The sequence below is a fragment of the Chelonoidis abingdonii genome, chromosome 10, assembly GCF_003597395.2.
Source record: "Chelonoidis abingdonii isolate Lonesome George chromosome 10, CheloAbing_2.0, whole genome shotgun sequence".
NCBI classification, from domain to species: domain Eukaryota; kingdom Metazoa; phylum Chordata; order Testudines; family Testudinidae; genus Chelonoidis; species Chelonoidis abingdonii.
The window spans coordinates 4,136,455-4,162,659 of NC_133778.1; the positions used below are offsets into that span (position 1 = coordinate 4,136,455).

At 39.7% G+C, this 26,205-nt stretch overlaps 1 protein-coding gene across 8 annotated transcripts in view; it reads left to right on the forward strand.

Annotated features, from left to right (window-relative positions):
* Positions 1 to 26,205, forward strand: part of AGAP1 (ArfGAP with GTPase domain, ankyrin repeat and PH domain 1) — a 651,846-nt gene that overhangs the window by 355,967 nt on the left and 269,674 nt on the right. For all 8 annotated transcript variants that reach the window (XM_075069872.1, XM_075069873.1, XM_075069875.1 and 5 more), the window contains one exon: positions 2,654 to 2,746. In XM_075069872.1, the coding sequence (XP_074925973.1) occupies positions 2,654 to 2,746 (93 nt within the window). The remainder of the gene's footprint in view (positions 1 to 2,653; positions 2,747 to 26,205) is intronic.

Sequence of the window (26,205 nt, forward strand, 5' to 3'; positions counted from 1 at the left end):
GTGGATGAAATTCATCGGTTTGTAGATCTCATATTAGGATTTAAGATGTGCATAAGTTTCCTGCCTAGGGTGTACTTCAACCTATATGACGAATACTATCCAAAGCTAGGTTTTAGATAGTAATAGTAACTATTTCTCTGATTACAGACCTGATTTGAATGAGACTCCAGCCAATGATATTTCAGTAGAAGCATCTGATTTCTCATATGAACTTAACTATCAGTTATATCATTATTATATAATGTTACTGCACAATTTTAAGAGTGACTTAATAGTGATTCTAGATTAAAGTTGTTACCTCTGCATCACTGAAGTGGCACTTAAGGGTTACTACATGTAACCATTGTGCTACCTAGACCCCTCTCTCATTATTATTGATATTCTGGTAATACCCAGACTTCCCAATCAGGGTTGGATCTGCATTGTGGAAGGTGCTGTACACATGCATAATAAAACACTTCCCGCACCAAAGGAAGTATATTCTGAATAACTGATTGTGATAGGATATTAAGTTTAGATATTAGGGTTCTACTGTCGTTCTGTCCAGGCTGTGTCTGATCCAAAGTAGCAATGGACCGCATAGAATGCCAGTGCAAGGTGGTGGTGTTTGATCATTTATGTGGTGTTATATTTTTATACTCCTTTAATGAAATTTTAGTAGAACTGCTAAGGAAAGTGTGTGAACTATTAAACAGAGAGAATTCATTAGGAATGCTGCCACTGCAGTGTCAACTTCTGTTTCTGTATACTGAAGCATGTAAGTCACATCATTGTTTAGGGATCTCGGTAGCGCATTGGCACAATTTGATGAGTTAAAGAACCATTTCCAAATTGAAATCTACATTTGTCGGAAAATGTTTTGTTTACCATAGTTTTAAAATAATAGCAACGTTTATTATAACTAGCTAATAGACTAGCAAAAAAATCTATTATGTACTTTGTGCATTTGACAGCACCTAGTGTACAGACACTTTCACTGCTTCCCTTTATATTCAATTAATTACTTCCTTGCTGAAAAGACCCTTGTAAAGATGTCTAGGGGAGCGGAAAAACCATTGCATTTACATATATTTTTTTTTTAATCAGGACATAGTACTTAAAGCGTGCTCCATTAGAAACTGTTTTTCTTTTTTAAATTAGATAGGTCTAAAATATATCAAGTAAATAATGTCCCTTTTAAAGGATAGACTGGTTACCTTCCTCACCTTCCTGAAATCTATTTTAGGGAATAGAAACAATGGTTAGTTATCCTGGAAATTGGATCTCATCAGTCCCACTTGTTTTGCTTTCTCTCAATTATTCTTTATTTAATTCCCTGGCATGTCTTTCACAACCTTGAACCATAGTAACTAGTGATAGGTGCCTACTTGCACAGAGTCAGGAAAAGCACAGGTCCCCTGCTAGATTAATGTGCATAGTAGAATGCTGTTACTTGGAATCTTTCTCTGCTTTCTGTCTTCCCCCTCAAGGCAAGTGCGTTGGGTGATCTTCCTTCCGTGTATCCCTTCACCGGCTGGCTAACCTAATATGGAAAATGATTGTGATTCTAATCTACGCCCCTGTTTTCACTGTCTGTTCTGACATCTCTTTTTAACTGTATTAAAAATCCAAAGTAGCATCTTGCATCACTCTGGTTTTCATTAGCTCTCCCTTCTGGCGCTGGACACTACAAGTGTATTCATTTCATATATCATTGGCGATTTGAAATCCACATGAAAATGTTTCCCCATTTTCAATTTTATATGAGTAATGTTCCCATTGGAAAGTAATGGAGTGAAGTTGTCACTTGTCAGCACGGTTATTAAGGAGGATGACTCTCAGATCCTTCTCTCATAATAAAATAAATCTGTCAGAAAATCTTTGTGCTTGTGCATCTCACACTGTAGAGAACAAGGATCTAGAGTACGTCTTAAATTTCAGTGTGTTTACTTAATGGCCAGACAAAATTACACTGCAAATCCCCAGCCCCTGAAACAATTCATGAATAGGTGGAGCTCATATTTCATTTACAGAACATCATCATAAAGCAATTCACAGACTTTTTTTAAACTCCTCTCTTTCGCTCCATAGCCCCATTCCAGATTTTGCTTCTCAGTGCTCTTATGCTTTGCCAAAACAGATTGGATTTTTCCAGCATCGGTCACTAGGTTGACTTTGAAGTTACTATTTTCTAACCATACAAAAGAGAGAGGGGAAAAAATGAAACTTGATATAATCAAGAGTGCATCATAAAATCACACATCTGAGTAGTTAATAGCATTTTGAACCATTCAGACATTACTTAAATATATACACTTATATAGTAGGATTTCTTAGTAGGAAGCTAGAACCGTCTTTCTTCCTTGGAGCTATTAGAGGTGGTTTCTGAAATGTGTTCTCCTGGCAGGTATTATTTTCCTATCTGACCTCTTGATTTCCAGTAATTGAAATATGAGCTCTTCAAAACTTAACAAATTTTCAAATGTGGGTGGAGGAGGAAAGTATTGGGAAAATACCTTAGAAGTAAAATAAACAAGATTATGTGAGTGTCACACCATTTTAAGATCTTTCTTTCATTTCAAAATATACATTCAAAACAATGGTTTCAACAGGGCATCCCCTCTGTGTCAACCGAAATGTTTAACAGAGTGTGAACTTTCATTTTGCTCTGCAGTCTCGGAAAGGGAGTGATCCAGACAAAGAGAAGAAAGTCCTGGAGAGCAGAACAGATAGCATTGGAAGTGGCCGTGCAATCCCAATTAAACAGGTATGCTGCTTTTTTGCTTTCCTATAGTTAGAGACACACCTTGGGTCTTAAACACTATGATGCTGGGCCTGTGTGCCAAGATTTGTTTGATGTGCTCTGGTGATGAATGTGGAAGTCACTCACTTGACATCAATTAGGAGAGGTTCCTGTGTGTATTAAAATAGGATCATTAGAATAAGAAGAGGGAAAATGTGACAACAGGCCTAATGAAGTGCAGTCTGCCGGCCTGCATATGGAGCATGTTTCTAGGCTGAGCTGGCTTCAAAGACTGCCTTTGTAGAGAATGCTTTGATTGGGCCGTTTGCCTCCAGTCGACAGGGGTAAATCAGATCGCTGTACAAGAGCCCCTTGTGATAGCAGAAATAGCCTGATGTGGTCCTAATTTGCTATTGCAGACGGACATCTGAACACTGTTTCAGGCTGGTTTGTAACAACGAGGCAATTAGTTGTGATAATCATAACCGGTGTGTCAGCTGTGTGCTCTTGTTTGTAATTTGCTAATGAAGGAATTGTAACTTTGATTAGGTTCAGTTTCATTTAGACCTTATTATATAAGAGAACATTTACAGCTGTAATCTGTGGCCTTAATTAAACTTCCTCATTACGCAACAGGACTTGAATTCAAGGATTTGTTTTGGCCTGTTTTTACTAGCCTAGATGCACTTTCATTAGCCCAGAGACTGGATGCTAAATTGTTACCGTATGCACTGCTTCGTAAGGGAAAGATAATATTGGAATCTGTAGTGCAGAGTGGAATAATTGACTTGTTCAATATAATTTAATCTGAAAGCATGCAGCTGCGAGAGCTGAGCATTTTAAGCATTTGTGTGGGATAGTTTACAAACAGTTTTGTTAGCACTAGTTGCAAGTTCTTTTCAAGTGTGGATTGCCATTATGTTAGTAGAAAAGGTGCCAAGTGAAAGACAAGAAGAGATTCTTTCCTTCCTTCACAGCTGCCACCAATTCTTCTTTTGTCGCTTTCTACAGGTCAGTTTTCTCCCTCCTTGCTTGGGCATGGACTCCTCTCCTCCCTGCATCATCTTACTGACAAGCCTACATTCTCCCGTTTTGCTTTTGAGCTCTACTTTTATGTGGCATTTTCTTTTCTAAAAAAGAGTTGAAAAATTTTTTGTGGCACCTCAGGTAGTAAAATTTTGTGCTATTATCACTGTAGATTTTTAGTAGACAAACGTAATCAAGCACGTTGCTATTGTGTGATTCCAGCACACAAACTCTTTACATTTGGCACTGCAAGCAGTGGAGGAAATTCCAGAACATTTCTAGCACTTATGGTATTAGCCGTGGTAGACTCAGTAATATTTTTGAGTAGATACAGAGTTTTAAATTTCAGCACTATGTAGTGAAATGGGGCTGCTACTCTTAATGCAAGAACAGAAATGGGGGAAACTAAGGAATATTGTTGATGCACATTTTTTCAAAATTGCAGGTGCCATTCTTTCTAGAGCTCACTTACACTGAGAGGCTCAGAAGAATCTGAGCTAAAATGGACTATTCAGAGGATATCTTAGGGTAATGCATATACAGAGCAAAAACATCTCTTGCAGGGATCCATTGCATACAATAAACTGGACTTCTTTTTCACAGAACTTTTACCTCTTGGTTTGAAGACTCCAGTGGCTGATAATTATCCCACTGGGCGTTGAGAGGGATGTCACTCCTCCCCTCCCTCCCTCCTCCCCCAGTCTTTAGGGAATGGATTTTCATTTATTAACCCTATTCATCATATATTTAAGTGTAAGCAACCAATTATCTAGTGGGTCATTAGTCAAAAGACTTTTTTCCTGTTCACCCTAGGATTGGGGGAGCAAGGCGAAGTAAGATTGCATTGCTCTATCACAGCACTCACCATCAATGAGTTTCAGCTTTGCAAACTCTCAGTAGGGGATTGAATTTGCAGAGGATTTGGCATGTGGCTTTTTTCCATTTTTTAGATCGTAATCTGCACTTAAGATCACTAGGCCCATCAGGGGTTGCTATGGCCTGGTCTACACCTAAAACGTAAATTGCCTGAGGTATATTGCTCAGGGCTGTGAAAAATGTCATGCACTGTGTTACACAGGACAACCTAACCTCGACTGTAGATGTAGCTATGTCATTGGAAGAATACTTCCATCAGTCTAGCTCCTGCCTCTTGAGAGGGTGGATTTACTACAGTGCTGGAAAAAACCCTTCCGTCACTGTAGTAAGTGTCTGTTGTACAGTGGTGTAGCTACGATGCTGCAACTGTGCCACTGTAGTACTTGTAGTGTAGACATAGCCTGAGTTATATACATTAGGAAGCTTTAGAAAAAAAGTGGTACTTTAGCCAAACAAGGGCACTGCATCAACGTATATATGAAAGCAGCTCACTTACCTGTGCTACCCAGTGGAGATTGACATTTACAGACTAGTGAGTGCTGGGAGGAGCTTTGGCACCACTGACCCTCGCCTTGTTCAGGGCATTAGTTGAATGCTAAGTCCTTGGGTAGGTCTTTACTATAATTCTTCAGTTTTATCTAAAGAATCTGAACCCTCTGTTCCTTCTCTGGTTTTGAATAGATTGTCAATTGACTGGCAGATTTTAATCTTTTTTTTTTTTCGTTTTCCATAGGGGTTGCCTGATAACTTTCTTTCTTCAGTTAATTTCCTTCATCAGATGTAAATAATCTTTGAGTCTGCTACTTAGTTTTTCATATTGGAAACATTAAGTATTGGAAACACTAGACATACAAACTGAGAATTTTTCAACAACCATTAAAATAAAGAGAGAGTAGTCTGAGGCTGTCAGTTTATTAAAAATGTATCAGAGGGATAGACGTGTTAGTCTGGATCTGTAAAAGCAGCAAAGAATCCTGTGGCACCTTATAGACTAACAGACGTTTGGGAGCATGAGCTTTCGTGGGTGAATACCCACTTCGTCAGACGCATCTGACAAAGTGGGTATTCACCCACGAAAGCTCATGCTCCCAAACGTCTGTTAGTCTATAAGGTGCCACAGGATTCTTTGCCGCTTTTATAGTTTATTAAAAATGTAACACAATTTATTTAAAGCTAATTTGCTCCATATGCTTCATTTTCAAAGCTTGTGTCAGTCATAAGTCGGAAAATATTATTCAGTGCTTGAAATCCTGAAGGTGGTGAATGATATTGCTATTAAGTCCTCTTTAAGTCTTTTTAAAGTTATTCAGGTAACTACTCTCACATATTCATCCCGCCTCCCATACACTGAATACGGAAAAGATGCCTGAATATGGGATGTCTGTCGCACTTGCCTAATTGTTCAGAGTGTCGTTTTTCATCAGCACTGAATCCTTGATTACAGCTGCATCTAGGTAAATGGCCAACATGGCTGTATTGCCTGAGCCTTTACAGATTGCAAGCACTTGGAGGTAGCTCAGAAGCCGTGTTTGAAAATCTTGCCTGAGAAGTTTCACTCTTAAGTTTATTTTCCAGTTTCATGGTTGTGAAAGAGACAGGTAGAGACAACAAAGAGGGCTCTTAGATGTAAGAACTTGAATAATACTTTCTGTTTACGTTTACATGCAATGGTTAAAAAAAAAAACCCAATAAAGCATTAGTTTTATTTAAATGAAAAGAAAAGAGTAGGGAGATAGAAAGATAAAGCCATTTTACTTCAGGAATGCAGTACAGATGGCAATATTCGTAATCTCTCTGTTGCAAGAATATCATCTTGTATTGTTTAAAAAAAAAAAAAAAGCCTATTTCATCCCTATGTTTTCCTGTATTTGTCCTCCTATTAGCCCAATTGTGACCTTGCAATAGTGCCTCATACTAGAGGTTATTGTCATTCAGTGACTCCAGCTATGTTAAAGGTCCTGTGACTGCAGGACCATTCCTTAAACTGCTCTTGTGAGTAATGGCTTCTTTAAAAGCCTGTAGCTGTTATGCTTTTTTTCAGATCTGTTGTCAGTGCTACTGTGTAGGTTCGTATATGGCAGTCATCACTGTAATAATGTGCAGATGTGCTAGCAAGCCAGTGCTTTAGGAGCAAAGTAGAAAATAGCTTTTCCTCCAGGAGTCTAGTCTCGTTATTACTGGCGAAAAGGAAGAGAATTTCATGGTGGTGTTTGTGCAGTAGTACTTAATTGCAAATAAAAAAAAAACTTTGCTATAGAATTATGGTTGAAATTATGTTACAATGGATTCTGACTCCCCCATCTCCTCAACCTCTGGCAAAAGATTGCATTCTACGCTATGTAAAAAAAGTTCAAATGTTGAAGGGATGGGATAATGGATCCATCTGGTTCCCCCATTTCTCCTAGATGGTCCTTCATCACTCATTACGTCTGAATTACATGGTCACCCAGCCTTGGTGTTGCTCCCTAAAATCTGGGGTGGGGGGGGAGAAATATACATTTTCTAGGAGATTATAAATGGATTCCATGAGTAAGAAGTAGAGTTTTATCCTCTCTGGTTTTAGAGGGCAACATTAAGGTTGGGTGGACAGTGTTAATCAGGTGTGTGAATCAGTGAGTGAAGAATTCCATGTCAGGGAGGAACAGACAGGATCTGTTCATGTTCAGATGTTCTAACCTTTTGAAGGTCTAGATTTTTTTTTTGTCTAGAAAATGTAATCTCATTTTGGATGTTAGACTGCAGGGAAACCCACTCTCAACCTTATTTCTTCTCTAAGGCCAGGTTTACACTGGGAACGCTTTGTTGGTGTAGCTATGCTCATATGCTGTGCCGGTAAAACACTCCAATGAGGGACAGTATATACCAGCAAAACTGTGCTTTTGCTGCCAGAGCTTATTCCACCACTTCGCTAGCAAAACAAACTGGTATAATTGCATATATACAAAGCCTTTTGCCGGCACAGCAATGTCAGTCAAACTACATCCCTGACCTACATAGTTATGCTGGTGAACATATGTAGGGTAGATCTGGCTTAAGCTTTTTGTGGGTTTCCCAGTCCTTTAAATGAGAAACACATATACATGTGGTTGGGTACGAGCTCCACAGGAGTGACATCTTGCTCTGACCAATCTTCTGAATAAGGAAGGGGAAAATATAAAGAGAAGGTAAACCCTGAATGTTGCAGTTTGCCACTTAAGGTGCATTATGGTGTGCAGAACAGGGGAGGAATAGCCTAGTGGTTTGAGCATTGGCCTGCTAAACCCAGGGTTGTGAGTTCAATCCTTGAGGGGGCCATTTAGGGATCTAGGGCAAAATCAGTATTTGGTCCTGCTAGTGAAGGCGGGGGGTTAGACTTGATGACCAGGTCCCTTCCAGTTCTAGGAGATAGGATATCTCTCCATTTATTATTATTTAACATATCTCCACTCCAGTCTAATGTGCAGAGATTGAGAATCAGGGCTTGCTTCAGCCTTCACCAAAAAAACTTGAGCTTGCCACAGCTGGCTTCAGCCAGGGAGAAAGCAACCAGCCCTTCAACTACTAAATTTTTTTAAAGCAGTTTATCATCATTTTTCCAGTTCTTCCTTGCTTTCTAACCTGATGGGCTGGATGTTCCTATGGCTACTTTTTATAACTCGGAGCTTAGGTAAGCCCTTTTTTGCTTATCCTCAGTGGGGTATCACAAATTGTTTTGATACTTTTATAATGTATCTTCATTACTTCTCCAGTGATGGTGTAAAAAAANAAAAAAAAAAAAAAAAAACCCACAACAGTGTTAACAAAATAAAACAGCCATTTTGGAACAGTTAGCTAGAGCCATTTTGAAGCTTTTGTAAATAACCTCCCCATCCCAAAAATTAACCAATAGTGAACTTCATGTAACTTTTCAAAACACTATAATTTGAAAACTTCTCTGCTGACTTTTTACCAAATTTACTCTAATATGAAATATAGCATGTGAAATTTCAGGAAGGTCAGTTTCTTTTCAGGAATTTCAGGGAGCTGAAAATCAGAGTTAAGATGGGAAGCTAGATTTAAGCTTCACTGGAGATTAGTATTAGCCCTGTTAGCTGGCCCGAATAGCTCTGTGTTCCTTGATTTTCCATTAAAAACAAAGAAACAAACAAAATTATGCTAAAAGAATAAGATTGCACAGTTAATACCTCAAAAATCAACAATTAAAAAAAGATGCACATGAATTTCACTCTTCCCCTCAGTGTGTGTGCATGATGATACATGCTTTAATTGCATGAACACATACTCTTTCTCAGATACAAGAATAGATTCTTCCTGCAACCTTAGATATACGTGTGTAGCATCTTGTAATACTGTATTTCAAGCTGTATGCCAGTCAAGCAGAGTTCAGGGAAATTATTTCTATAAAAGCCAGAAAAAAATTCAGCCAAAAAGTTGAAATTTCTGGAAGATTATGAACAACTAAGAAATAGGAGCTTAAAATGGAAAGACTTAAGAAACTTTACTATAGCTTTTACTGGCTTTGCTGCTGTTATAAGGTTAAGATAAATGGTTAATGCAAGATGGAATAGGAAAAATAACTCCATCTACTCTCTGTTGAAAAACATTTATGAGAATTAAGTTTTGTTTCCTGCAGAGAGAGTGAATTTTCTAAAAACTCTTATCCATCAAGCCATTTTATTTATTTATTTATATATTTATTCATCTGCTCCCTACTAAGCTTCTCTAGTTGGAGTGTTTTGGGAAGGTTCATTTTATTTATTTTTGTGGTCTTGCTAGACCTCCATTAGTAGGACATATTCAAATAAAAAAAAAATCACAACAAGAAAAATAAAAGCAAGAAGCTCAGCGGTGAGTGGGCTTGTCATGTATTAATTTTTCATTGCTGTGGAGAATTGTACATACATAATCACTTGATTGCAGTGGGAGTTAGCGAGCTCCTATGGTGTCATTTGCATAAATCTTGTTAAGTCAATGGCAGTTAATGAAGTACAAATGAGCCTGGAGAAGGTGACATGCAAATCGTGGGTGGCAGATGGGAGGGCTGTTTTTGGGATGGCAGCTGTGTGCTCTTTCTTTTTTCTTTTTTTTCTCCTCTCTCTAGATTTGAGTGTAAATAAATACGTAAGAGCTAGTCTGGCTTTCTGGTTTCATAGATTCTTATGTTTATCATTTGCACTTAATCACAGATGCTCATATTACTGTATAACTGAACTATATAACCTTGACTCTGCTTTTACCCAAAATGGGAAGGCCGGGGCTTTGTTGGAAATATCTTTTGACATGACACTTGAGCTGTTTGGTCACGCTTGCCAATATGATATTTTTGCCCCATAATTAAGGTTTAAAAAATTCCTGATGCATTTCCCAGAATAACAAATGCCAAATTTTATTTCAATGTAAAGATTTCTGGTGACACTAAAAATGACACCAGTCACATTTATGGAAAAGCTATTTTTAGGCAGTGAAGGAAGGATGGCAATATCTGTGCTGTCCCAAGATTGAAAGATGACCTGTGAAGGGGAGGTACTAGAATCCAGTAATTTTTATCAATCTGTAGAGCCATTTTAGGGGAGACTGTTGGTTCTTCACCATCTAAAACCTAAGTATTAGAAGGTTTTCAGGCACTGTACTGAATGACCCTCTTCCTCTAGAAATTTGGGACATTCAACACATATTGGAAAGATTATTGGAATTTGGTACTTTGCCAGCGTATGCTCCTCTCATTTTAAGAAAACATAACAAAATAATATGCACTTTAAATATTTGTCTATGCCAAGATCAATGGATCTTTGTTAGTGAGTGACATGAAGTAACTGCATCGGTTAAACATTCACATCTGTTAAAGACTAATCCAGATTTTTGGAAGTGTGCATTATCGCCTCTGAAATAGTGGGTCTCAACCAATTTGAACTTGTAATTTCTGAATCTGACTTCAGTCAGGAAAAATATAGCATTAAAGCTGGTGGAAAATTCTGTCCTCCCCTTCCCCCCGCCCCTCAACAAAAAATGCTATTTCAACAAATGAAACTTTTCTTGGAAAAATTTTACTTGGACTGAACTTTTTGTTGTTTGGTTAAACAAATAATTTTGAAACTTTTAAAAAAATTATTTTATTGTGAAAACTCTCTTTAACTTGCTTTTTTCTCACTGGCAAAAGCAGGAGAAGGGCAGAAAGTATTTTATGTTGTTTCTTTTCCCCACCCCCAAAAAAGTTGTGAAATTCTTTTTTTGTCAAAAAACTCCAAATGAATACCACCATTGAATTTTCTTCATTTCTTGTGAAATACTTCTGCAAAATATTCTCTCTTCCACCAGCGCTATATGGAATACTTGCATATTTGGGATGTTCATTCTAGGAACAGGCATTGGGTTGTCTGTCTGTTTTGAATCTATGACTAGACCCATGAAAACAGAGAAGTAAAATAAAAATGGCTAATGACTAGGGAAAACAGCTCTGGTTTTAAAATGCAGACAAAGTCAAAATCAGTTTTTTATTTTAGTTGTTTGCCTGCTTTTTAAGTTACAAATATCAGATCTTTTCTATGCTGCTCTTACTGGAAGACTCTACGGAGAACTAGTGGGACAGCTTTGCTGCTCCACGCCTCATTCCTTCCTACTCTGTGTGTCTTGTTTATTTAGACTGTAAATTTTTCATGGCAAGAATTCTCTCTGACATACGTTCGCACGGTGCCTGTCACAGTGGTGCCCAAAACTCTGAGTTTTGGGGCACTGCTGTAATTATAAACTGAAATGGAACCGTTTATATGGAAATAAATTAGTATACAATACAGTCCGTTTAAAACTTGGCTTTCTGTTTTCTGTGACAAGTAGAGAAAGTCTCTGTTAAAAATTCAAACAGCCCAGCTCCTTCAGTTGTGGTCAGAGCCCACATTCCATTTCAGCAGTGTGTCCATCAGTTAAAACGAGAGAAAGAAGGCTTGATATTACTGCTATTTCTAAAGGAAGGGGGGCGGATCAGGGAAAAATACCTTTAAAACATTTTACAAGGTGGAAACAAACAACTGTTCAGGCTTTAATATATCACAAAGAACATAAAAGTATAAACAGGGAAAGAAAGAATCGCCTTTGCTTAAATGTGAAGGAAACATGTGAGAGCTGATCCCTGCAACCTGCTGTAGCCTGCTGCCCTCAGCTGACTGGTGCCTTGGAGGAACATGAGGTGGTGCATTGTGTGGGGCTTATTAAATAAAGAAAACAATAATAGATGTTTTGAGAAGGATCCACATAAAGCTCAGTACCATACACTGATGATTGGCCTGCTCTTTGGCAGGGTGCTCCTTTTCTGAGGAAACCACAGTAGAGACCAATCTGAAGACAGCTGCTAGAAAGGGGATGGATGGACTGAAACAGGGGAAGGGAAATCTGTTGCTTTTTTGTTTCACTGGCTGACAGTGACCAGCCACTTTTTTAACATTAAAAAACAATTTCTTATGATTTTCTGTACAGATCCATACATGGTTTCAGTGCCTCCCTATTCTGTCTTCTGATAAAATACAGTGCAGTGTAGGCCAAAAAGAACCTTTCCAGTAAAGGACACACAATGGGGTTTTTAATTCTTTATCACTAAGGTTACGGAGATCATGGAATCCATGATTTTTTGTGACCTCTGCAACTTCAGTCCCGGACAGAGGGGCGCAGGCTGTTAGCCCCAGATGGCAGAGCTCAGGCTTCCATGATTTATTGTTTATTGCCCACCTGTGGCTAACTCTTAGCCTGCTTATCATTGAACATATTCCTACATATCTTTTTGACGTGCTAACCAACTGGAGATTATAGTTAAGAGGGGATTCAATAATTTAGGTCTTAAGGAATTTTCCTGTGTTAGTGCAAAAGCTGCCGCCTTTTGGTCAGGATTTTGTTGGCTTTACTGTGAGCTCAGAATTCAAATAAATACATATAACTATTCCCAGGAAAATGCCTGAATTTACCGCATTTGCTAGAATTTGTTGTCATCTAAACCATCAAATCTTTGTTTGTGCCTGACTCGTGCAGTTCTTTTTATATGGTCTTCGTGAATTTCCAGCCTTTAAACTTCCAGGTTATCCAGTCTAGTGGCATTACATCCTACTGTCTTGCTCCAAGCAGTGGGACCATATGATACCCATCCTTTGGCATCTTCACTGCTTTTCTATATTCACCTTTGTATCTGACTCAAAATTGCCTTTTTGAATTTTCACAGCTTTTAAAGGACATCCCCCTATTTCTCTGATCTCATGTCTACCTACTCTCCTGCAACTCTCAGCTTCTCTCTCTCCCCTCTCTTCAGCATCCTACAGTTATGGGTCACTCTTAGTCTTCTGCTGCCTTATCTGCAGTGGTTTCTTTCCTCATCCTAGGTAATTTTCCTTTTTAGCCTGTGTTTGACTGTTGCTGGTGAGTTTTCTGTGTGATACTTTATGGCACTATATACCAACTAAATGTCCAGTGCTGAATAATAAATTAATTTGTTTAATCTGACCCTTCCATTGAACCAAGTAGTATCGCTGTTGTATCACCTGAAATACATTTTCCCGTATAAAGTATTTATACCTCTGCAGACAACTGTTTCAACATTTCAACAAGGTTCAGTGGAAATATCTTTGAAATAGGTTTTGAAAAGAGAACCGGAGCTACACATAGTCAGTCAAACTGATTTCATTAGTTCTCTTCACTAGGAAAGGAGCACTGTAGTGCTTCAGGCAATTGTCAGACCTGAAACCCACTATCACCATAAATAACAAATGTTCTTACAACAGGTTTCATGGATGTAAGTGCTTATATTAAACCTATGGAAAAAGAAACCAAACAGGCAACCATCTTAACAGTAACTGTTGCGGTTTAATTCATTCAGTTTGACAAGGTGAAGGAGTTGGTATTACAGGAGTGAAACTGATGGACGATGCTACCAGAAAGAGTAAGCACGTTAAAGGGTTTGTTGTTGTGAATGTCAAAGTTTAACCAACTATTTTCCCTATTATATATACAATATATTTTATTAGTATGATTTTATAACTTGACTTCTTAATGCCAAAAACTTTTTTTTATTTACTCAAAAACATAAGTAAAATCTAACAGATTTGTTGAGTGACCTATCAAACTCAGCTCCCCAATCTCAAATGCATGTACCTTCGCACAATTTCTCTGTTCCTCTGAGCAAGCAGTGTATGAAATATATACGGAGATCATGTTCTGAAGTTCTTAGGGCTACATTGTTCACCTTAACCCACAACATTTCTGTCCTGTTGCTCTTGATTACTCTTGTCTAGCTACAGTATATTTGAAATCCATTTTTCGAGGAATGTAGTCAGCTCATGTGCCTCTACTTTCTCTGGCAGAGGAAGTGTAAATCATAAGTATTTGCCTCCTTTCTGGGTCTCCACATTTTGTATTTTTTATCACTTTGCCTTTTATTGAGGCCGACAGTGTAGTGGAAATTTTGTTTCCTTCTTGCTTGTTGGTAAATGGATCCCCTCGCTTATGACTTTTGCTCCCTACCTTTGAAGCAGCACTCAGCTTTGAGCTCTCATCAAAACTGCTGTTGCAGAAAGTATACTTTTTTATGGCTGCTGTTGATATCATTCAGGACATCTTTCAAGGTTGAGGTTTTGTCGTTCTATTTGCACCAGAGACATTGCTTCTAACCCCTAAAGAAGAGGGCAACTGAGGGCTTCTTATTGTTTGCTTTAGTTAAATAATTCTAGATTAGGTCTTTCCATCCTTCAGGCATGCTTTCTCTGTGTGCCGTTGTTAGGTCATATTTGTATATCATGGGGAGTCATTTGTGAACTGTTTAAAATCTCCAAAATTTGAAACAAAGGCCAACAGATATGGTATGTCTACAGAACTCTCAATGACCCCATGATCTAATATATAATTTTATACCTTTTCTCAATGCACTTCTACAATGGAGAAGAATTCCTTATGGGACAATGTCCTCAACTGAGAAAAGAAGAAAAAGATATCAACAATTACACCTCAAGAAAATGAGGTCTCAGAATGAGGAATCATCTTCTTTACACCACACAGACGTCAAGGAAAATATTGCCTAAATGAATGGATGTCACAGGGATTTAGATGCCAGATTTGAAAAATTAAAGCACAAAATTGAAAATTATCAGCAGATTTCAAAAGATACCATAAAGCAAAATATTTGAACCTATATAAGAAGGCAAAAGAAAGTGGACTTAAGTATAATGCCTTTGAAATGAGTGAAATCTCTAACTGAAAAATTTCAAGCCCTTTATGTGTTGATTCAGCATTAGAATTTCAATATTGTATGTGGCTCTCTCTCATCCCTGTCTGATCAGCTGGGCACACAATACAACTAAAGGTTTTTTTGTTTGTTTGTTTTTGTGTTTTTTTTCATCATCAGATCGACTCTAATTTTTGTCATTTAAGTTGTCCAGGAATGAGTGGGTCCTTGCAGACCTCATTATATACTATGTACTTTGAAAGTGATTGTGTAAGGCATTATTTCTACACACACACTTTTGTATATTACTGCTGTTAATTCAAGTAAGACAGACTTCACCAGGTAGACAGATTAAATACTGAGATTGATTTGCAGACACCAGCATTAAAAATGGACTATCCACAATAAGTGAGAGGTTGCAAAGAATATGCAAATAAATTACTAAAAGAATTAAGAAGAGTGCTGTGTAGCTTGAAATCTTGTCTCTGTCATCAACAGAAGTTGGTTCAGCAAAATATTACTTCTCCGACCTTGCCTCTGTAATGTCCAAATGTAATAATCCTAAATTGAATTATAAAAGATAAGTGTTTCTATCAAACTGCAAAACCAGCTTTTCTCTTATCCCTAACTCTGTCTTTGAAAAGTGAAGAAGCTACAACAATCAAACCATCAGTTGACTAGCTGTGTACTCCCTGGAAGGGACACCGGAGACTTCAGTCTAAACGTTCAGACCTTTAGTCATCTTATTGGACAAGCCTGGGCCTTTGCTTTCACTGTAAGCAAAGGATCCACTCAGATTCCCTTAATTGAGACTTCTTCCCTTCCAGGAAAAAAGTAATGGAAACTGTTCCCTGCTAGCTTCCTTGGCAACTGGTGTGCCCTAGCATGATGATCTGTGGGACTGGCTCACAAACTTTCACATGACAGAGCCAGTATAACGATACCAAGGATGTGAGTCCATCAGTAAAAATGCTAAAATATAAAGAGAGAAAGCAATGGAATCAAAGAGTAAACAGATAGCAATTACAAGCAGATTTCACAACTGATCTTGAAGAGAGAGAACAACTCTAGGATTATTAGGCAGTACTCCTAAGAGTAGTGTCTATGAAGAACAAATTCATGTTGCCATCTTGTATTCATCAACTGTAGGGAAGACAAACTCCCAATTTTCAGACTGGGGCTTAAGGCTTTTTTTGGCGGGGGGGAAGGAATCCCAAGGCTTTCTACTTTACTTACAAGGTGGGTGAAGTGAGACCAACAGGGCTCCAACAACACTGCATAGGCTTTCTCTGATGCGCCTCACTAATTATCTGACTCATTGACAAGTACTAATTATATGTCCTTTCAACTGCCTAGAGAGGTAGGGAGGTGTTAATACTCCCATTTTATAGAGAGGTACCAAGGATCAGAGAGATTAAGGCCCAAGCTACACTTAAAATGTTACATTTCACACCCTCTGAGAAATGTAGTTAAACTGGCCTAATCTACAATGTAGACACTGCAAGGTGAATGGGCAAATTCTTCTGTCACTCAAGTTACCTCTTCTTGGAAGGATGGCTTAACTAAAGCAATGGGAAAACCCCTTCCATTGCTGTAGCTGTGCCCTTGTAGAGTCTCTAGACTCATAGACTCGTAGGTCAGAAGGGACCAATATGATCATCTAGTCTGACCTCCTGCATAAAGCAGGCCACAGAACCCTACCCATCTACTTCTATAACAACCCCTAACCTATGTCCGAGTTATTGAAGTCTTCAAAACTGGGTTTGAAGAGCTCAAGCTGCAGAGATTTCACCAGCAAGCGACCCATGCCCACGCTGCAGAGGAAGGCAAAAAATCTCCAGGGCCTCTGCCAGTCTGCCCTGGAGGAAAATTCCTTCCTGACCCAAATATGGCGATCAGCTAAACCCTGAGCATGTGGGCAAGACTCACAGCCAGCAGTCAGTCAGGAAAGAATTCTCTGCAGTAACTCAGATCCCATCCCATCCAACATCCCATCACAGACCATTGAGCAGACTTATCTGCTGATAATCCAAGATCAATTGCCCAAATTAAACTATCCTATCATATCATCCCTTCCATAAATTTATCAAGCTTAGTCTTAAAGCCAGCTAAGTCTTTTGCCCCCGCTACTCTAGTGTAGACATAGTCTTAGTGACTTGCCTGAAGCCACCCAGGAAGCCTGTGGCAGAGCAGATAATAGAACCCTAATCTTTTGAGTCACAGTCTGATCCATAAGGATCTTCTTCCTTCTCTTTCTAAATAACCTATCTGGGCACTGACTGCAGATAAGAAGATGAAGGTAGCGGGTGTCTTTATAGTTCTTAATGACATTAGCTTGTAATTGTTTGTTAATACTGATATTACATGCATTTTACTGAACACTTTTTGCAACATGGCTGAATTTTACATGGAAGCAGAAAAATTCCTCTTTGTGTCATGCGTACCTCTGAACTGACTTGAGAATGCATACAGTTCCTTCCTTGAGTGTGTAAAAACGGTTATAACCAGTGTAACATAGAGTACTTGATTTGGATTATGTTAAACGGCCAGTTAATGTTCCTTAAACAGAATTTACTAATTCTTTTTAGATTAGCCTGTTTTATGTCATTGTGCAGGCAGCTGATTTTGAATGCCAGCATGAGGGACCCTAAAATACTGCGTTCTGGACTGATGTTGTGGTAAGGGTGTTATTTTCCCAAAGCCCTTTCATTTATTTTTAATTTACAACACAGGCTAGCAAGCTTTCTGTCCCACTCATCTCATGCTACGGAATCCCATGCCACTTTCTAAACTGAGCCCTGCTTCAAGAAATGTAACTGCTGTGGATGTCCATTGGTGTCACACTTCCAGCATGCACATTTTTGAGCCCTGAATCACATACTACAGTTGTCATTGCCTCCTTTGTTTCCCACTGTCCATATTACTTATTTTTACTGCACTTCTTCTGTTCTCCTTTCTGCTGCAAATTTCTCTCCCACTACTAAGAGCCTTGATCCCTACACGTAATTAAACTAAGAATGCACTTGTTTTTCCTGGCCCCATCCACAGAAATTATTCATATAAAAAAATCTAACCTCTGCCACTGCTGCTTCCAAGTTGACTACCACTCTTCCACACTAACGTTGACCATTTCACAACTGGTGTGGTCAGTGAGAATTTCAGCAGTGTCTGTTGCACCTGACTGAAGCTATCCGGCAAACCCAAAAAGAAGGAACCAGTCAAGCTGGACACGTTGCCCTAGCAAGCAAGGGAGTTGAGCCAACATTTTTCATGAAAACATCTAAGAGATTGTTCTTTGCTCAGAATTCATATCTGTAGTGAATAGCTCTTTCCAAAACTCAATAATAATGAGGCTGACAAAGAGATAGTGTTTCTATTTGTGTAACTCTGATTTGAGGTGTGACATCTTGATTAGCACTTTGATCTAACCTTTCTTCCTTCCCAGCACACAATAATGCATTCCAAAATATGCTTGCAGAAATACAAATACTCTTCATACCCAAATATTCATAATGCTAAAATCTTCTATGTAATTCTTCGGTAATTGTTTATAGTCATAGCCCCCGCAATTCGCTATGTTTTTAATTAGTTGATTACTAGTTATAAAATGTTCCATACTCACTGTGGTTCTGTACATTAACTGGTAGCTACCAGTATAGTTAAATATTTCGGAGCACTTGGCTACAGTTCCATTGAACTGTGAAGAAATAATATTATATAGCCAATCAAAAAGAGATGCTTGTAAACTCATTTAAAGCGTCAGTGTGTGTTAGGACTATCATGGTGATGCTTATTGCAAGAGAAATTAAAGATACAGTTTTGTGCTGAGGCAATACGGAAATTAGTTCCTGAATTAGTTGTTAATTGATTTGATAATTCCCTCGGGTCTGCATGCTCTTTTTTCCCCGTTTTTTGTTGTTGCATTCAGTTAACAGTGACTATTCCCAGAACACTCAAAATATTTTTTCCAATTAGATCAACTTTGCACTTACATCAGAGGAGTGACTGTAGCTGTGTGTACCTGCTTAGAATAATGCTAAATTGGAGGGTGAAGGCTATTTTTGTGTGGTGTTAACGTTTTCACATTTTGTATCAAGAAACCCAGTACTCCTAGGTATTTGCACTGATATCCCATGCAAAAATGTATTCCAGATCTTGGTTTTAATAGAATTTTTCCTCGAGTTCAACAGGAAGCTTCCTTTCAGTTAGTTCTTTATGATTCTAAGTAGTGGAACAAATACTATGAACTTGATTGATAGATAGATAACTCTGTTGTTGTTTCTCCAGTTTAGAAGAAATAGCCCAGCAAAACTGCCAGATATGGAAAAAGTAAATGTTTCTGTGAGATACACAATTGTAAGACTATTTGGTACCTTTTGTTCTGGTTGTCATCTTAGATTGTATACAAAGGGCAACCATCAGGCTTCTGATCTGCTACTTTTAAGTCTTTCCCATTCTCCTGTCGTTGAACATTTTGCAGTGAACTGGAATTGTGAATGGGCGGAGTCCATCTCAACGGAGCACACAGGCCAGTGTTAGTTCCAAATTTGCCCTTTTTCTGGGATTGCAGTTTAGTTTTGTCACTCAAAGAATAACCCAGCATAAAGCCTCAAACAGTCTTATGAAAGAGAGTCGTTGCGGCCTTACTCTGCGAGACCTACGTCCACACCTACAGGGGAACTGAGTTGGCACCAGTCTCTCCAACTTGTTTTCTCAGGCTAAGGGAGCTGCACTCATCTTATACAGAAGTTGAGGATCCATATGCATTCGATGTGTTTAGAAATTGAGGGATATTCCTAGGTAAGGTTTGTGGCCTCCATAAGGCCTCTTCAAAACAACACTGTTTCACACTTCTTGACTCAGACTGCTGCTTTAAAGGCAGACTTTATCATCATTGAAGCGTACTTAATCATCACAACTGACTTGTGTTGGACCAATCCTGAGCTTGCCAGGGACCTATGTCTCCCCTGAGGTATGTGCTGCTAGCACTCCAGAATTGGTGGATATCTGGTGTATAACCCTTCTGCCCCTCTGAATTGGCAGCAACAAGGGCTGGGTTCTGTTTCAATAACACCATGCATAACCGGCTCGAGCCCCCACCCAGTGACCTGGGACACTTACATACCACACCCCCTGGGCGCCTCTAGGAGGCAATACTTCCCCTCTCGCAAGCACGGAGTCTGAGTGTAGCAAAATCTTTTTAATAAAGGAAGGAATACATGCCGCATCCACTGGAGAAAACCACAAACAGGATTATAACACGAACCATAAACAAAAAACCCACTCCCAGGTACGTTTGGCAATGTCCTTTTCCCCTTAGGGTCTTAAGTCCAATCACCCAAAGTCCACAACCCAAAAGTCTCTGGTCAGTGCCACCCAGAATTTGAGAGTTTACCTGCAGAGTTTTACCCCGCCCCCCCAGCCTGGCTGGAAAGGGGGGAAGTCCACACAGGGTGTTAAGGGGCACCTTACATGGGCCAGGGTCAACTGCTCCGCCTCTCTGTGGAGTTCTGCTGCAGCCTTCACCATGACCAGCTGTGCCACTCCTCCAGCTGTCCCTGCATACTGCTTCACTCCACTCACTGTTCCATGGGCTGCTCCAACACGCTGCAAAATGCTCTGCTCTGCAGCCACTTAACGATAGGTCTTCAGGCTCCCCACTAGTTAACACAGCACTCAGTGATCTCTATTCAGCTCTTTCAGTGATTTCAGCTCTAGTAGGGGAGCCTGGTGCTGGTGCACTATTGGCCCAACATGAATTCAGCTCAGCAGTCTCTAGATGGACTCCTAATAGAATCAAAATTAGCTCTACTCTTTAACACTGGAGAGAGGAGGATGTAATTGGTGTTCCAGGCCCTCAAAAGGGGCCCATACCATTAGGTACACACACCAGTCCCCAACCTCTCTCAATTCATGGGGTTTTGGAACCCATGTCCCATGTTTAGCAAGTACCACCCCAACTGAGGTTGAGTCACTTCTGTCACACAGCAGCCCACAGCTCCCCATTCATACAGAGTGACAAACTTTTTTTTCCTCCTGCCCCAATAACAAAGAAATTGGGGATCCCAGAGCTGTTAAAATCACCATCCCAAGCTGCTGTGGGGTTATGCTAAGTGGGGGGTGGATGCCAATGCAAATTCTTAAAATTCTTTCCACACTCTCTAGAATTCACCACCAGATGTCAGGGTAGCGCTCATCCTGACTCTGCTTACAGGTGGTTGATTATCCCCACTGGCATACCTTCGTTGTCCCAGTCCACAATTTCCACTCAGTATAGATCTGTTAAAAACTGCCAAGCCTGTTAATATTGCGGTCAGTGCTAACATTTGCACTGTAGGTATCTCTGATGGTGGACATCAGTGTGGATGAATATTTGCCCTGAATAGATAATGTTTTAGTATATCACTTCTCCTGTATCCCCTGTTCTGCTGCTACCTAAAGAGAGGCTTAAACTCAACATCCCTTTTCTAGATAGCTCTGTAAGGGTCTCTGAAGACCTAAGTTCATGGCAAAACTATTTCATTCTAACTCAAGGAAAAGAGAGTTTAGATGAAGAAACTCTTTAGCGAGCTAGAACGGCTAAACAGGAATACACATTTGATCCAGGGAGAACATATTCAATCCAGGGGGAACAATCCAGAACCTGGAAATGCTGTTGTAAATGCTGATTTACTGGTAGACTTCTATCAACACCTACCTGAAAACACTTGTCTTCCTGGTAATAGCCATGTTTAAGAGGCTCTAGAAAGGGTGTTTTCTATCTCTCATACTGCAGACTGCCCTTACCTCTATTGCTAAAAGCCAGAAAGGGTCTAGACTAATGTGCCTATTACTGCTCATTGCCGTCAGTCAGTACTGACTATAAGATATTGACAAAATATTTTCTCCAAACTACTATTCACTACAATCAAGTTTGCTTAATTAAACATAGATATGGGACTAGTACAGAGGTGGGCAAACTATGGTCTTGGGGGCCACATCTGGCCCTTCAGACATTTTAATCCTGCCCTTGAGCTCCAGCTGGGGAGTAGGGTCCAGAATTCGGGGCTTGCCCTGCTCTGCGCATGCTGGGGCTCTGTGTGGCTCCCGAAAGCAGCGACATGTCCCCCCTCCTACTCGTACGCATGGAGGCAGCCAGGGGATTCTTCACACTACTCCTGCAGCTCCCATTGGCCAACAACCAGGAGCTGGAGGGAGGACATGCTGCTACTTCCGGGAGCTGCTTGAGGTAAGCGCAACCTGGAGCCTGCACCCTGATCCCCTTCTGCAGCCCTTATCCCCCTCCTCCCAACTGAACCCCTCGGTCCCTGCTTGGAGCACCCTCCTGCACCTCCAACCCCTCATCCCCAGAACCCGCACCCCAGCCGAAGCCCTCACTCCCTTTCACACCCCAACCTTCAATTTCTTGAGCATTCATGGCCCGGCATACTATTTCCATACCCAGATGTGGCCCTAGTAAGTTGCAGCAATCAGCAAACCAAAACACAGATATGAGGCTAGTAACTTGCAAAAATCAGCAAACACCTAATGTACCTCTTTCAGGACTCCAGATGGTGGCCTCTATGATGCTTATGTGTGGAATGTGGGTCATTTAAGTCATAATGTAATCTGTGAGGGTCCCTGCATTGTGTGAGATTTCTCCTTGAGGTGACTTGCTGATACGTTCATTTCTCTGTTTTCTGTTTGTGTTGGTGAAGGTACGTATAAGTTAGCAACTTCAGCTGTCTTTAAAAAGTAGCTTCTTGTTTAATGAGTTTTGTTAGTTTTGAACTGGTTTAGTGTGTAGGCTTCCTTTAGAAAATGTTATTCCAATTGTCAATACGATACAATCTTGGAAAATGCATTGAAGGATAGCATCATATCGTTTAAGGGGAAAATGAAGAAAACAGCCACTAAGAATCTGACAATGTATGAGGAAAACCCTAAATGATTCTGTTTTCTTAATATCTGTCAAATATTTTAAAATTCAGGTAAATGTCATAAGAATTCATATAGCCTTATGACCAACAGAAAAACTGAGTGTTTTTCCTCTTCCCAAATTTAACAATTTAAACGTTTCTTTCTCTTCAAAGCAGGTAGGAAAGAATCACTGAATTGCAACTGGTAGCTAATGTTTCTTGGTTGGCAAAGCAAGTGTGAGAATAGCTCACATGGGTCACCAGATTTCCAGGGGAAATAATCAGGGCTCTGCTTGGGAGTAGAATATTGATGAGATCAGGCAGTGCTTCCAGAGTCAGGGGAGAGACATGGGAAGTAGGGAGATTAGATGTGGGGAGATTAAGAAGAGTATAAGGAGGATGCTGTCAGGGTCTACAGGCATACCTAGAAATGGGGGGTTAACCTTGGTGATATTAAAAATAATCACTAATCACTGGTTAATAAAACAGTTGCTGCTCCTCAGGGTTGGTTAACTTGCTTTCCAAGACCACATAAGGTCTCTTAGAACTAGGGGAAAACAAGCAGATAACTCAGCCTCTGGGGTGTTGAGGATTTGGGCTTCTGCAGTCTGGATTTTTCACCAGCTCTGAGGGAGATTCCAGCAGAGGCTGCCTGTTGTCCCATCCCTCCACTCCTGGTGCTACCAGACTGGCTTCCTGAAAACCGACTGTTTGTTATCCCCTTCATAAGGCACCCTCCCTAGCTTGAATCTGCAGTAAAAGAATGAAACAGTCTCTCCAATGAGAGCAGACACTTAGGAGACCTTCACCTGCTTAGGAACGATCTAATTCTTCATCATTCCAACACAAGACAAAGTCAACATACCCCAGCAAAGGGGGCAGAGGATGCAATGGAAAAAGATGTGAGATTGTTTTGGGGAAGAAGGGGGTGGGGGGGGTGATTGAAAGCAATGAAGACCACAACAAATATGACACACAAATTCTGATTTTTCGGTGGTAAAGTGTTGTAACAAATCATGGTGGCATCTCAAAGTGTGACATACAGACATTGACAGGCATGAGGTCAATAAGGTGGTCCTCATGGCATCCCAAGGTTGAGATCTGATCTTCCAGGGAAAAGTCGGTGACTAATACAGCCATAAGAGGGTATTTCTTGAATTGTTTTCTCCACGTTACACCTAGAAAATGCTTACAAGGGGTATTCTTTTTATTTTCAGCCATCTGTGTGTACCCAGATAATTAAAAAGAGCCACAGAATCACTCAGTAGCTTATTGAGTGGGTGAGATTTATAAATGGTGATTGGTGGTGGTTGATGAGATCTGTAGAGGCTTCATAGTGGTGTGCCCTTTTTTAAGAGAATTGTTATTAAGGATGTAGTATAGCAAACTCCTCAGGATTGAGATTTTCTGTTTTAAAGTTGTGTATCATGTATTGTCTCTGTATGTGGAAGTTCATTCAAACAATCAGTATAAGATACATCATGGTGTCCTGCAAAAGTTCCATGGTTTCAGGGGACACCTTTTGGGGGAGAGAGAATGTATAACACATTAAAATTCTGGGAGGCAGAATCTTTTCATTGTGTGATATAGATGGGAAATTAGAATGGAGATACGTGACATATGTAAGATTAAGTAGAATGGTGATGACTGTTAGCAAGTCAAATTGCCTGATAGAGTTTGGTTGACACAATGATTATTAATGTGTTGTAAAGATGTTTTGGGGATTCGCCATATTTGTATGGTTGCCAACAAAATGTTGACAGTTGCATTGTGGTTAATAAATTCATTTAGATTTATAAGCATTGTTTACAGAACCTGTTCGCCTGCTGAAACTCTAACAGCATCTGTTCCTTCGTACTAATTAACTGCTAATTACGAATGAGCTTTGTGTGTTTGTCAGTATAACTGGCTCATGCATTTTGTAAGGAACATTAACAAATTGATTTACATAGTGGTAAAGCAATCAAAAGAGTAAACTGAACAGCAAGCATTTAAAGCCCTTTAGCCTAATTTTTGAATGAAGCAAACTTTTGACATTACAAATATTTCCATAAATGTTCTGCTACCTTGAATTCTGTGGCAATAATAGATCATCAGAATCGGTATTTGAGGGTACACCATACTATAAATTTGGAGCAGAACAATGTGTGAGGAGAGGAGTGTACAGGGTGCAAGTAACAATGGCATATTAAAAGAAGCTAAAGGAGGGGGGAGAAGTGCTGGAAAAAACATTCACACAGTGTATACTGTGCTGAATGACTCCCTTGTAGCAGGTCTTCTAAAAGAGTAGCTGTGTGAGAGTTAAAATCTCTTCCACTGAAATATTTTTCTTTATGGTACAAAAGTAAAGGTTTTGGCCTGTTCTTACTCTGGCATTCATTTAAAACCTCTCATCCTTATTCTCCAAAAACTTCCAACTACGCTAATTAGCACTACATGTATAAAGCTGCCTTAGCAGATGTGCCCAATGTTGACTCTTAAAATCAATCTTCAGAATTTAAAGGGAAGGATTCAGCAATGCAGTTTTTGAAAGTAATTTTATGGTTATTTTACACAAGTTAGTTTGTTAGAGATGAAGCTGTAAATACTGACTATTCTACTTGAGACAGCTGAAGACAAAGGATCCAGCATTCTAACAACATATGTATTATTTCAATAACAGGATCATAGATAAGACAGAAACGATCATAATGCCACTCTATACATCCATGGTACACCCGCAGCTTGAATACTGCGTGCAGTTCTGGTCACCCAAATGAAAAAAATGTTAGAAATGGAAAGGGCACGCAAAGGGCACCAGAAATGATATGAGGTATGGAACAGTTTCCGTATAACGACAGATTTAAAAGACCAAGACTGTTGAGTTTAGAAAAGAACTGACTAAGGGGGGGCATTATGACAGAGTTCTATAAAATCAGGAATGATATGGAGAAAGTGAATAGGGAAGTGTTATTTACCACTTCACATAGCACAAGAATTAGGGGTTAGCCAATGCAATTAATGGGCAGCAGGTTTAAAAGAAACAAAAGGAAATTCTTCTTCACACAATGCATTGTCAGCCTATGGAATTTGTTGCCAGGGGATATTGTGAAGGCCAAAAGCATACCCCGGTTCAAAACAGAACTGAATCCGTTCATGGAGGATAGCTTTTAGCCAAGATAGTCACGGATGCAACTCCCTGCTCTGCGTGTCCCTAAACCACTGACTGCTAAAAGTTCGGAATGGATGACAAGGTATGGATCACTCAGTAAAATGCCATGTTTGTTCCTTACCTCTGAAGCATCTGGCGCTGGCACTGTTGGACGATAGGATGCTGAGTAGGTGGACCATTGTCTGACTGTTATGGCCGTGATATTAATGCCATGCTGTCATAAACAGATAGCTAAGGGTTAATGTTTCTTTTACCTGTAAAGGGCTAACAAAGGGAACCAAACACCTGACAAGAGGACCAATCAGGAAACCGGATTTTTCAAAGCTGAGGGAGGGAATGTTTGGGTCTGTGTCTTTGTCTG